Source organism: Mesoplodon mirus (assembly GCF_964341445.2).
Source record: "Mesoplodon mirus genome assembly, chromosome: 4".
Taxonomy (NCBI): Eukaryota; Metazoa; Chordata; class Mammalia; order Artiodactyla; family Ziphiidae; genus Mesoplodon; species Mesoplodon mirus.
The window spans coordinates 138,386,133-138,398,951 of NC_138979.1; the positions used below are offsets into that span (position 1 = coordinate 138,386,133).

General features: G+C 34.4%; 1 protein-coding gene across 1 annotated transcript in view; it reads right to left on the reverse strand.

Moving 5' to 3' along the window:
- The window catches only part of SOS2 (SOS Ras/Rho guanine nucleotide exchange factor 2), a 103,848-nt gene that overhangs the window by 49,740 nt on the left and 41,289 nt on the right, over positions 1-12,819 (reverse strand). Inside the window, exons 6-8 of the mRNA XM_082617948.1 lie at positions 8,558-8,701; positions 5,772-5,882; positions 2,062-2,160 (exon numbers count right to left, since the gene is read on the reverse strand). Of these exons, the coding sequence (XP_082474074.1) occupies positions 2,062-2,160; positions 5,772-5,882; positions 8,558-8,701 (354 nt within the window). The remainder of the gene's footprint in view (positions 1-2,061; positions 2,161-5,771; positions 5,883-8,557; positions 8,702-12,819) is intronic.

Below are 12,819 nucleotides of genomic sequence, written 5' to 3' on the forward strand. Positions count from 1 at the left end.
GATTTTAAAAACCAATCATCCAGATAGGAGAAAAAAATAAGCTTCAATTATAGTCAAGCCAGGATTTTTAAATTTTGGCAAATATTAGAAGGCAACTCTAAGACTAATGATAGGACTTCCAATTAGACATGAACATTCTCTAAAAAATTTTAGGAATCTAAATATACACCTGGGGCTGCTAATGTATTAGTCGTACAAAGCCTACACACATAGATCTCATCAGTGAAATTAAACTCTTAGAAAAAATATGGAATATACTAAGTTTTAATTAATACACAACAAGAAAAACAAATAGAAATATGAAATACAAAGACAAGTCACAGAAGATATTTACAATGGCAAAAGACTTGAATAACCCTATAAAAGGTTATCGAAAAGGCCAATAAACATATACCCAACCACATTAATAATCAAGAAAATACAAATTAAAAACACCATATACCATTATAAATACACCATATGACAGAAATTTTTTTTTTTTTTTTTTTTTTTTGCTGTACGCGGGCCTCTCACTGTTGTGGCCTCTCCCGTTGCGGAGCACAGGCTCCGGACGCACAGGCACAGCAGCCATGGCTCACGGACCAAGCCGCTCCGTGGCATGTGGGATCCTCCCGCACCGGGGCACAAACCCGTGTCCCCTGCATCGGCAGGCGGACTCTCAACCACTGCGCCACCAGGGAAGCCCAACAGAAATTTTAAAATATGAAAATATGCATAAAGAGAGACATCACCTGCATTCTGGTAGGAGTATAAACTGTAAAACCCACATTGGAAAACTGTTTGACATCACCTATTAAATCTGAAAATATGCACACCCTATGACCAAGCAATTCCAACCCTGAGTATATACTCTAGAGACACAAAATGCATGCACATGTGTACCAAGAGATATAAAAAGAATGTCCGTAGCAAGTGTTATCAGTAATAGCAAAAAACTGTTGTTCAACCAGGAAAGGATAAATAAATCATGGTTTATTCAAACAATGGAAGAAAATTAAACTAGAACAACATACGACCACATCAATGAATCATACAAATATAACTTTGAAAGAAGATAAAAGACACAAAATAATATATATAATTTGATCCAACTGATTAAAAAGTTCAGAAACAGGCTACATATATTTCTAGTGATATACACATAGGTGGTTAAAGTAAAGAAAAGCAAAAAAGTAATTACCATTAAAGTGAGGGTAGTGGTTTACCTCTGGTGTGTTTATGCATTACATTTATTTATTATAAAACACATTTATGTTCTTATACTTTTCTCTATGTATATAGTATATCATAACAAAGTTTAGGGCTTCCCTGGTGGCGCAGTGGTTGAGAGTCTGCCTGCCGATGCAGGGGACACGGGTTCGTGCCCCGGTCCGGGAGGATCCCACATGCCGCGGAGCGGCTGGGCCCGTGGGCCATGGCCGCTGAGCCTGCGCGTCCGGAGCCTGTGCTCCGCAACGGGAGAGGCCGCAGCAGTGAGAGGCCCACGTACCGCAAAAAAAAAAAAAAAAAAGTTTATACTACATATTAGAACTTTAGGAATTCAATATATTTTTATGTGTACTGATCTTTAAAAAGAATTCAAGTTTTACCATAATTTTATTTTTTAATTTGTTGCTTGGTTTCTAGCTATTACACTGCATACTGCATGCGGAAAAGGTGGCAACTTTAAAAGTGTTTTTCTTGACAAGTTATAACAAGGTGGAAGTTTAGAACAATGCTATACATAAAAGGTATTAATTACTTATATAAAATAAGAGATAAACCATTGTTGCTGTGAGTCTCCAAAATATAATTTTTAAAAAGTCAACTTTTTAATAATGTTATTACTTTGAGAATTTATATTATCAGATGATAAAGATACATTTTCCTCTATCTACCACTTGGAAATGATATGAAGATGAAAAATATAGGCGTTTCTCTATGGTCTGTGGAAGGAAGGAAGACATTTAAGATACTTTACTTTTATGAATAAAAAGTATGGAAAATAACATTAGATTTAAAAAAAGCTTTTAAGCCTCAAAAGTGCAAGTATTTTTTTGCCTCAGGAAGCTTTCATCTTACCTTTAATAATTCAAAATAGTGCCAACAATGATATACTGGCACCAGCATAAGGCGTGGAAGTACATAACGAACTGCCTCTTTAAAACCATCAGCAATGGACTGCAAAGCAAAAAGACAAAAAACAGTATATCTGTGATATCAAGGTTATGTAACAGCAGTGCCTAACAGAAGCAGATTTTAAGAATACAAGTTACAGGGAATTCCCTGGAGGTCCAATGGTTAGGACTCGGAACTTTCACTGCCGGAGCCCCGGGTTCAATCCCTGGTGGGGGAACTAAGAACCCACGAGCTGCGTGGTGTGCCCCGCCCCCGCCCCAAAAAAAGAATACACGATACAGACTAACAAAACTATAATAGGAAGAATGTTCTATATTGAAATTGAAGCGCTATAAATCAAGTTTTTTCCTCCTTTAAGTTATCAGATAATTAAATATATACATTTCATCTTTCATGGCTAAAATAACTTTAACAATATTATTCTTCTCAGCTTTTCTTCAAAAGTTTTGGCTTCCACATACCCTAAAGGAATGCTGAAAAGCTATGTATTGTCTCACACATTTTTATGTCAATTTTATTAAAAATGTTTTAAGTAGTTAAAAAGAATGTGTTTTGGGGGATGTGGTACATTGTAGATGTGATTTAAATATATTTCACCAAACAATGATCAAATAAATTTCAGATTTAGCTCATTTAATTTATGAAAAATGTCTGTTATATAACTTAATTGATAAAGCCAATCTTCACTGTCAAAATAAATAGCCAGATCAGACTAAATTTCTGCAACAAGTCTGACTTCATTCTTAACTTGAAATATACATGTTAATGTCACAGTCTTACGTACAGCAAGCATCTGGAAGAACCTCTAACTGTTTCTAACATAAAACATGCAGGTATGAGAACTTTACAAGCCTCACCTCTCCTTTATCACAATGTCCAATGAATGATGAAGAACTTTTTAAAAAAGGTAATATTCACCCTTGTTACAACCTTCTCATTTCTTAATTTTTAGATAGGCATGACAAGACAAAGGCAGATATGACATTTCAGCTACCGAGAGTTTTTAACACAATCACCCCATCCGCTGCTTTTGGAACCCTTTTTGCTTTGCACTCAATAAACTCTCCTTCAGGAGCAATCCCTTTTTTTTTTTTCCTTTCCCTGGCTGGTACCCTGGAGTTTTTTACACCTCGGATCAATGCATAATGGAAAATTCAATATGACAAGAAGTAATGTGTAAGAAAAATTGGAAGAGAATGCAACAACACAAACAAGGTTAGACTAGGAACTAATTCCCTTAAAGATATCTGTACCCTTATATTGCCTGGAAAATCTTAGTGTATGGCTAGGGTTAGGTATATCCCAGTTTTGAAAACTAATAGTCTGCAGAATAAATGATTTTCTAAAATTTATAAGGCATTTAAAAGTTACTCATGTTGATTTTAAATGTCATTAAGGCTGACTTATTTAAAGGTGGTATTTCTCCTCATCAGGTAAATACAGACAGAAGCAATATACAAAGTGAAGAAAGAGTTTGAGATGCTGCTTTTAAAATATATACTCATAGGTAAACCCTCCCATAACTCTCACCTATTGTTAACTCAAGTAAACTATAATTTGTTCAACAGACTTTTACCAGGATATGCAGAAATTAATTTCTTTTATCATTTAAGATACTGATACAGATTATGCTAGATATAATTTTATATATTTTATATACAGTGCTTTAAGTGGAACCAAGATGAAACTTTAAAATTAGCCTACAAAAATCATTTGTATTGTTAATTAGCACTGAAATGGCTACTAAAGTGCATTCTAAAATATTAATGCAATGTGTTTATAGTGTAAGAAGTCCTCTAAAAACAACACAAGCTAATGTCTGACTGTTTAACATGTGCCAAATGTGCTTAGTGTATTCCTGTTTAATTTTCATAACTGTAAGAGGTATACATTATCATCATCATTTTACAAATGAGCAAACTGATTCTCAGAGATTAAGTGATTTATCAGGGTAAGACAACTATTAATTGGCTCAAAGCCAGAAGCTCTGACTCCAAAGCTCATATTCTTAAAGTGTGCCTACATCTTCTAAAGAAGTTTTGTTGTGTTTTTTTAATAAAAAACTTTTATTAAAGTTTTTTGAAAAAACATTACTTTCTCGTTTTACAAATGAAGAATCTGTTTTAAGTTAATACAGTACAAGTGAGTTTGGCCTGAAAAGGGGTTTTATATCTAACTCTGAATTTTACTGAATATCTGGGACAACAGCTTAAATAATTGGGTCTTAAACTCAAATTTCAAATCCCATTCAAATCCCATAGTAAGAATTACTAATAAAGTAAGAATAAAACAAAAAATGTTGTGAGTGCTTTTGATGAGTATGCAAAGATTTTATAAGCAGATTTTCCCATTTAATGCCTACTTCATGGTTTATATGAATATATAAGATTCAACTTAAAGAATTATTCCTTCAATTAAGTAAATTTTGAGAATTAAGTGTAACTTTTATTCCAAGTTGACAAGTTTTTGAGTAGAGTAGAAGTAGAAGATGATAATAATGGGAATTCACAGTAAAGAAGGGAGGCAGGTTAGCTCAGTTTTGAACATTTATATGTGCAGTCCTCGTGGGATATTCAAATGAATTAGTTCAAAGGTCAGCTGGTTATACGAAAGTATATACATACACACACATACATCCACTGTTCAAAAGAAAGTTATGACTTGAGAATACAAATAGGAAGTCACCAGCATATAGGTGAAAGCAAAGGGCATGGATAAAGTCACCCAAGGATAGCACAGAGGAACAGAACAGCAGGGGCTGCTAACAGAAGTTGGGTAACACCTACTACTAAGGAGACTGATAAGAAACCAGAGAAGATGAAAATTAGATGTAAGTAGTATCATAGGAGTCAAAAAGGACAACAGGGGTACTAATAAATACTACAGACATAAATATGAAATCAAAATATCCACAGCATTTGGTGGTTAAGTTCACTATCAAGGGCAGTTTTTAGAGTTACATCCTGATTAGAACACAGATGGTAGCAGTTTGATGGAGAATGATAAAAAGTAATATGAAGACAACTGGCTACAAATGGAAAAAACAAAAAGGGGACGAGGTAGAGTGACAAAGATTTGTTTATTTATTCGCCTGTTTTAGGACAATAAAGATTTGACCATATTCATATGCTAAGGGAGAAGAGCCAGTCTAAATGCAGGAAGTAGTAGTCAAGGATCATCAATGCCAATGTTACCTTCATTAAGTGTTGAGAGCGTAAAAATATAATTTTGTCTCTCTCCACTTACTCTCATTTTATCTAACTGCATGACTGAACCAATTAACTTGCATACTCTCCATTAATATATCTATCTCCTTTAAATGACAGGCCTGATAGAGAAATCTGTATGAATATATGTGAGGATATTCTCCACTCTGCATGATTTTGGTTTTATCTCCTGTAGGGAATAAGATCCTGAAATAGCTCTCCATATTCATCTCTACATCTCAGATCCAGAATGTGCCAGATTTTTCTAGTCAATCAGTATTTGTGATGGTATTCTATAAAAGATTTCCACATTAAGGACAAACTGAAAGAACTCAAGACAGAAAACAGAAAACAACCTAGAATAGGCTTACAATTAACAGATTTTGAAGGACTGGTGAAATATTTCTTTAGTTGCTTTATTAAAAATAACATTCAATTTAAGTTTACCTGAAAGTGTAGAGCCACTGCAGGTCTGGCCATCAACTTACTGAAATGTTCATTAAATTTTGGTGAAAGAATATCCTGTGATAATGTTTCATAAGGATCAAATGCTTGTTCCTATTTTTTTTTAAAAAGGAAAATGTGTTAGGTTTAAAAGAACATCTTTTCTACTAATATGGCACAGATTACTTAATGGCAAATTTTTATTTAAGTCCTCCATTAGGTTTCAGAATTGTTTTAATTTCAGGAACAAATAATAACTATGGCTGTAACTTGGAAATGTTTAATAAATATAAGTAATGACCTTGGGCAATGGATGACAAGAAGCTACCTACCGGTCTTAAGTTAGGTCACTGACTTGTGGTCACAAGTATCAAACTATTAAAATGCATATGCACATTTACCCCAGATAAACAAAAGGTGTACTTATTAGTAAAATAAGGCCAGGATTTGAAATTTCAGTTAGGTTTACCTAGGTTGAAAGGAGTTTACACTGAGGATTATTTTCAAAGGACGCAAAAAGTGATATTCCCACTGTTTTATCCACTCTCCACTTTTTCAAAATTAGAAAAAGAAAGCAAAGACTAACATACAGGAAACTAACAAAACAGAAACTGCCCATATTTTGTCCGTTTATATTGAAATAAATTCCTATTATTTTATAATAATCAACATCCCCAATGTTTAGCTAGAACTAAGATTTGTTTCATTTTTTGTATGTTAAAAATGCAGTATGTTTTTCAGAAAATAACAAGTGTTGGCAAGGATGCAGAGAAATTGGAACCCTGTCCACTGCCAGTGGGAACTGCAAAATGGTGTAGCCCCTGTAGAAAACAGTTTGGCAGTTCCTCAAAAAGCCAAACAAAGAATTACCATATGACCCAGCAATTCTACTTCTAGGTATATACTCAAAGGAACTGAAAACAGTGACTCAAACAGATACTCATATGCCAATGTTTACTGTAGCATTATTTACAATAGCCAAAAAGGTGGAAAAAGCACAAGAGTCCATCAACAAATAAATGGATATACAAAATGTGGTACATACATACAACGGAACATTATTTAGTCACAGAAAGAGTTCTGATACATGCTATGACATGGATGAACCTTGAAAACATTATGCTAAGTGAAATAAGCAGACACAACAGAATATTGTAATGATTCTACCTTTATCAAATATCTAGAATCAGCAAATTCACAGAGACAGAAATAGATTAGAGGTTACCAGGGGTTATGTGGGAGGGAAGAATAGGGAGTTATTACTCAATGAGTAGAATTTCTGTTTGGGGTGATTAAACAGTTTTGGAAATAGATAGTGGTAATGGTTGTATAATACTATGAATTTAATTAATGCTGTTAAACTGTACACTTAAAATGGTACACTTAAAATGGTTAAAATGGCAAATTTTGTTATATGTTTACCACAAAAATAAAATAAAAATTAGAAAATACATTTTTGAATACATGTTTTTGAACCATGATATCTCTAAGAGTACAATAAGCAACCAGACTACAAATTAATATGCTAAGATATCACAATATTAAAAAACTTTCTAATAAGAGCAAGCCTGAATATCTCGGTTAGAGTACTTCTACGCTATCAGTTCCATTGTCTACAAAATGGATGTAATTAAAGTGACTTACATTTTCAGAAAAATTAGGAAGAGATTATAAAACTAGGAAATTTACATGATATCTGAAGAAAGCACTTTTAATACCTGTTTTCCAGAATAAATAAAAATGGCCAATGAGTATGAAAAGATGTATAACATCATTAGTTTAAAAAAAAAAAAAAGCAAAAGCAAAGAACAATGAAATATTGTTTTTTCCTACTAGACTAGCAAAAATTAATGGGATAATAACAAAAATTAATGGGATAGTGAAGATATGGGTAAAAAGAGGGCCTGCATATACTTGAACTTATCTGGAAGTAAATTTGGCAAAATGTTTCAAAGTTCTAAAAATGTACCTAGTCTTTAGTACCACAATTCCATTTCTAGGACTACATCCTAAAATAATTACTAGGCTATGAAGGCATTATACAAATATGTTTGTTACAGTATTGTTTACAATAACAAGAAGAACTGAAAAAACCTACATGCTTAATAATAATAGTTAAAATATAGTGTCTCCATAGAACATGGTACTTTCAGACTTTAAAAGCTGTGTTGAAGTATATTTATTGGCATGAAAAATGTTCAAGATATTGAGTGAAAAAAAGAAGGTTATAAAATAGTAAGATCCTATTTTTGTAAATATACATAGGTTTGTATGAATATGTAGACAAATGTTCATAAGGATAAATAAATCTTATAAAGATAACTAATCTCTAGATATTGCAAAACGAAGTTATTTTTGTCTTATTATATTCATCTGTATTTTTCTGAATATTTTTACAATGAGCTATGTTACTTTTATAATCATTTGAAGAACAAAAATATGATTTGCACTTTGGAAAAAAATATAAACTTCCTTTTTCATTTTTGGAAATTAAGACTAAAATCCACAAAAGCTAAACAGCTATGGTCAATAAAATTTCTTTTCTTTCACCTTAAATGCACCTGCCATTAAAAAAAAATCTTAAACATTACTAGTCTATCAACTTTTGCTATATTATCATAATTACACTATAAAGTGTCAGACAATGTAATTTTAGTTTGCTATTGGTTAAATCGTAAGTATTTTTTATAGCAGCCAGCAGTGTCTTCTAATTTTCACAAATAATATCTTACTAAATATCTTAATACAGCACTTAGGGCTTTAATGAGAAAACAGTTTTGTAAACTTGCCTCTGCCAAATCTTCAAAACAGCTTCCAGCTAAGGGATGAGGGCTACTTTCATCAGTCATTTCAACTGTGTCTTCAATTAAACCTAAAAGTTTCACGGTCAATTCATGTATATCTAAAATGTTACTGAAAATTTTTTCAATATCCTAAAAAACAAGGAAGGTTAAGTAAGGCATGTCAGTTTGAGAATTTCATTTAACAATTACTAAATATAAGTAATGTAAGTGTTAAGGATATTATTTTCACCCAATCACATACAAGTATATTTCAAGACATAAAATATTGAATATATTCCAAATTACAGCAAAAGTCAATCATGAATAAAGAAGAGAAATTTAAAAACCTCTTGGATTAGATTTAGAATTATTGAACAGAACTATATAGAATCTATATTTTCCAGTAAATTTACTGTAAATCTCATATGGTGGATGATTCTAAGCAACTCTTTACATAAAGAATTCTGGCATTTGAGTATTTTAAAATTGGCTAAGTGCTAAAAGTCTTGATAAGGTCTCACAGAGCTGGTTAATGACAAAAGCTGGGATCAAAATGAAGATCTGACTCCTAATCCAGACACAAACTGGTTTCACAATATGTGGCCTGTCTCTTGAATTTGAGGAGGAATTAAAGATTTCATTCAAGCTCTCAGGTGTGACTTTTATCTGGGTTAAAACATGTTAAGTCCTCTGGAAACAAAAAGACCATATGACTGATTATCCAGGTTATGGCCAACTATTATTCACTCTGCATCTTGTAATGGAAGCATCACAGATTAAGGAACCTGACAGACCTGAGCTTGGATCCTGGCCCCACTACTTGCTAGATGAGTGATCCTGGATTAGGACAATAATGACAATTATAACAGCTTACATTTCTTGTTATTATGTTCCAGGCACTACTGTAAGTATTGATTACTTGACATGTAATTTCATAACAGCCTTATTAGATAGATACTATCATCATCCTCATTTTATGAATGAGGAAACAGGCACAGAGCAGTTAAGTAATTTGCCCAGGGTCACAGAGCTGGTATATTAATACCTACCCATAAAGTTCTTAAGAGGATTAAATGAGATGATTTCTATAAAATGCTCCTGGCATATATTAGGCCTTCCACAAATGTGAGCTTTCTGAAAACATAGGAGTAGGGCCCAAAGGAGTAAATTAAGATCAAGAGTCATTCATTCTTTTATCAAATATTTACTGAGTTCTATGCTCTGACCTTAGATAGCCTTTATTTCAAAAGTTTACAGTCTCATCTATGCTGAAAAAATATAGTAGATACAGTGATAGAGAAAAGGGATTCTCTCTTTCTCTTGACCCTTCAGTATTATAATAAAAATTTTCTATCAAATCAGCACAAATTCAGTGAAAAGAGACCCATAAAAATTAATTCCTGAGGAATGAAAACTGATGGGACACAGAAAAGGCAGAGGATAATATTAGCTACCAGCAATTGTTATTAGCTAACAGCATTTGTTAAGCTTTTAATTCTTCACACCACTATAGACAAAACCCAATTATACTGTGGTATAAAAGAACCAAAATTCAAGTTCAACCTCCATAACTTATCATAACTATTTTATGTCAATTTCCTTACCAGTAAGGTAGAAATGATACCTGTCCTACCTATCTCAGAGAATTGTTAAGGGTCACACAAAATAGGAGAGTATTTTAAAAAACATAAAATGTTGACTACCTAAGGCAGTGTGTCCAGTAGGAGTTATTATCAAATGTTAAATTAAATATGCATTTTTTAAAAAAGGATAAAAGCCAATTAAAAAACACCTTAAGAATGAAAAAGCTAAATCAGGGACTTACCTGGCAGTCCAGTGGCTAAGACTCCGTGCTCCCAATGCAGGGGGCCGGGTTCAATCCCTGGTCAGGGAACTAGATCCCATGTGCCGAAACTAAGAGTTCACATACCACAACTAAAGATCCCACATGCTGAAACTAAAAGATCCCACATGCCACAACGAAGACCCGATGCAGCCAAATAAATAAATAAATATTTTAAAAAGGAAAAAAAGCTAAATCAGTTCCTAATCTTAAGCACTCAGCCAGCTGTGTCTGAGCATCACTCCTATTAACTCATGTAATAGTTATTTGGGGGAGGAAGTCAGGAAGTAAGAGAAAAGCCAAATATTTAAAGTGAAAGACACTCAAGGGCTTCCCTGGTGGCACAGTGGTTAAGAATCCGCCTGCCAATGCAGGGGACACGAGTTTAAGCCCTAGTCCGGGAAGATCCCACATGCTGCGGAACAACTAAGCCCATGCGCCACAACTACTGAGCCTGAGCTCTAGAGCACAGGAGCCACAACTACTGAAGCCCATGCACCTAGAGCCTGTGCTCCACAACAAGAGAAGCCACCGCAATGAGAAGCCTGTGCACCACAACAGAGTAGCCCCCGCTCGCCGCAACTAGAGAAAGCCTGCACGCGGCAACGAAGACCCAAAGCAGCCAAAAATAAAAAATATAAATAAATAAATAAATAATTTTAAAGTCATTAAAAAAATAAAGTGAAAGACACTCAGACATCTAAGAAAAAACAGATCACGTGAGAAATGAAGGAAAGAAAAATAAATCTAAATTTTAAAAAAACCCCACAAAACAGTATTTGTCTAGCTAGATTCCTTAGAGTGGACTTCAGAACCTAGAGAGGTAGGAAGAACATGGACAAGTCTCCCTGGATCCCCATCCTACTCACCCCATTCCTAAGCTGTCTTCCAACAGCGGAGCTCTGCCTTTGCTTATTTGACATTCTGTATAAACTTTTATTCTTCAAAAGTTCCACTAGGAAAACTTTAAACTACACCCTAATGTACTTACCAAGAGACAGGAAAAAGCATAAGTCTTTCTTTTCTAGACCATACATTTCTTTCACCATCTTCAAATGAATGACTATAAATCTCAAATACTGCACAGTAGAAAAAGATTTTTTATTTTTTTAAATATTTTATTTTTGGCTGCGTTGGGTCTTTGTTGCTGCGCACGGGTTTTCCCTAGTTGCGGCGAGCAGGGGCTATTCTTCGTTGCGGTGCACAGGCCTCTCGTTGAGGTGGCTTTTCTTGTTGCGGAGCATGGGCTCTAGGGTGCGTGGGCTCAGTAGTTGTGGCACGCAGGCTCACTAGTCGTGGCTCGCGGGCTCTAGAGCGCAGGCTCAGTAGTTGTGGCGCACAGGCTTAGTTGCTCCGCGGCACGTGGGATCTTCCTGGACCAGGGCTCAAACCCGTGTCCCCTGCACTGGCAGGTGGATTCTTAACCACCGAGCCACCAGGGAAGCCCGAAAAAAGATTTTATTCCAGTGTAATCCCCCTAATTTTGTGTCTAATTTTCATTGTCACTGCACTTATTGTATTAGTATAACAATTCACATATTAAAAAACCCACAATATCCCCAATGTTCACAGCAGCATTATTTACAACTGCCAAGATATGGAAGCAACCTAAGTGTCCCTCAACAGATGAATGGATAAAGAAGATGTGGTATATATACACAATGGAATACTACTCAGCCATAAGAAAAAGAATGAAATATTGCCATTTGCAGCAACATGGATGGACTTGGAGGGCTAAATGAATTAAGTCAGACAGAGAAAGACAAATATCAAGTATATGTGAATCTAGAAAATACAACAAACTAGTGAATATAACAAAAAAGAAGCAGACTCACAGATAAAAGAGAACAAGCTAGTGGTTACCAGAGGGTGTGGGTGGCAATATAGGGGTGAGGGAGTGGGAGGTAAAAACTACTGGGTGTGATTGGCTACAAGATGTACAGCAAGTCCCCTACATACGAACGAGTTCCGTTCCGAGAGCAGGTTCGTAAGTCCAATTTGTTCATAAGTCCAACAAAGTCAGCCTAGGTACCCAACTAACACAATCGGCTATACAGTACCGGACTGTAATAGGTTTATAATATTTTTCACACAAATACATAAAAAACAAACAAAAAATATAAAGAAAACATTTTTAATCTTACAGTACGGTACCTTGGAAAGTACAGTAGTACAGTACAAAAGCTGGCATACGGGGGCATGTTTGCATCTTTGAAAGTTTACAACTTGAAGGTACGTATGTAGGGGACTTACCATATTGTACAACCTGGGGAATATAGCCAATATTTTATAATAACTATAAATGGAGTATAACGTTTAAAACTTGTGAATCACTATGTTGTACACCTTTAATTCATATAATATTGCATATCAACTATACTTCAACAAAAAATCTGAAAAAAAAGAAAAATAGACAAAGCTAAAC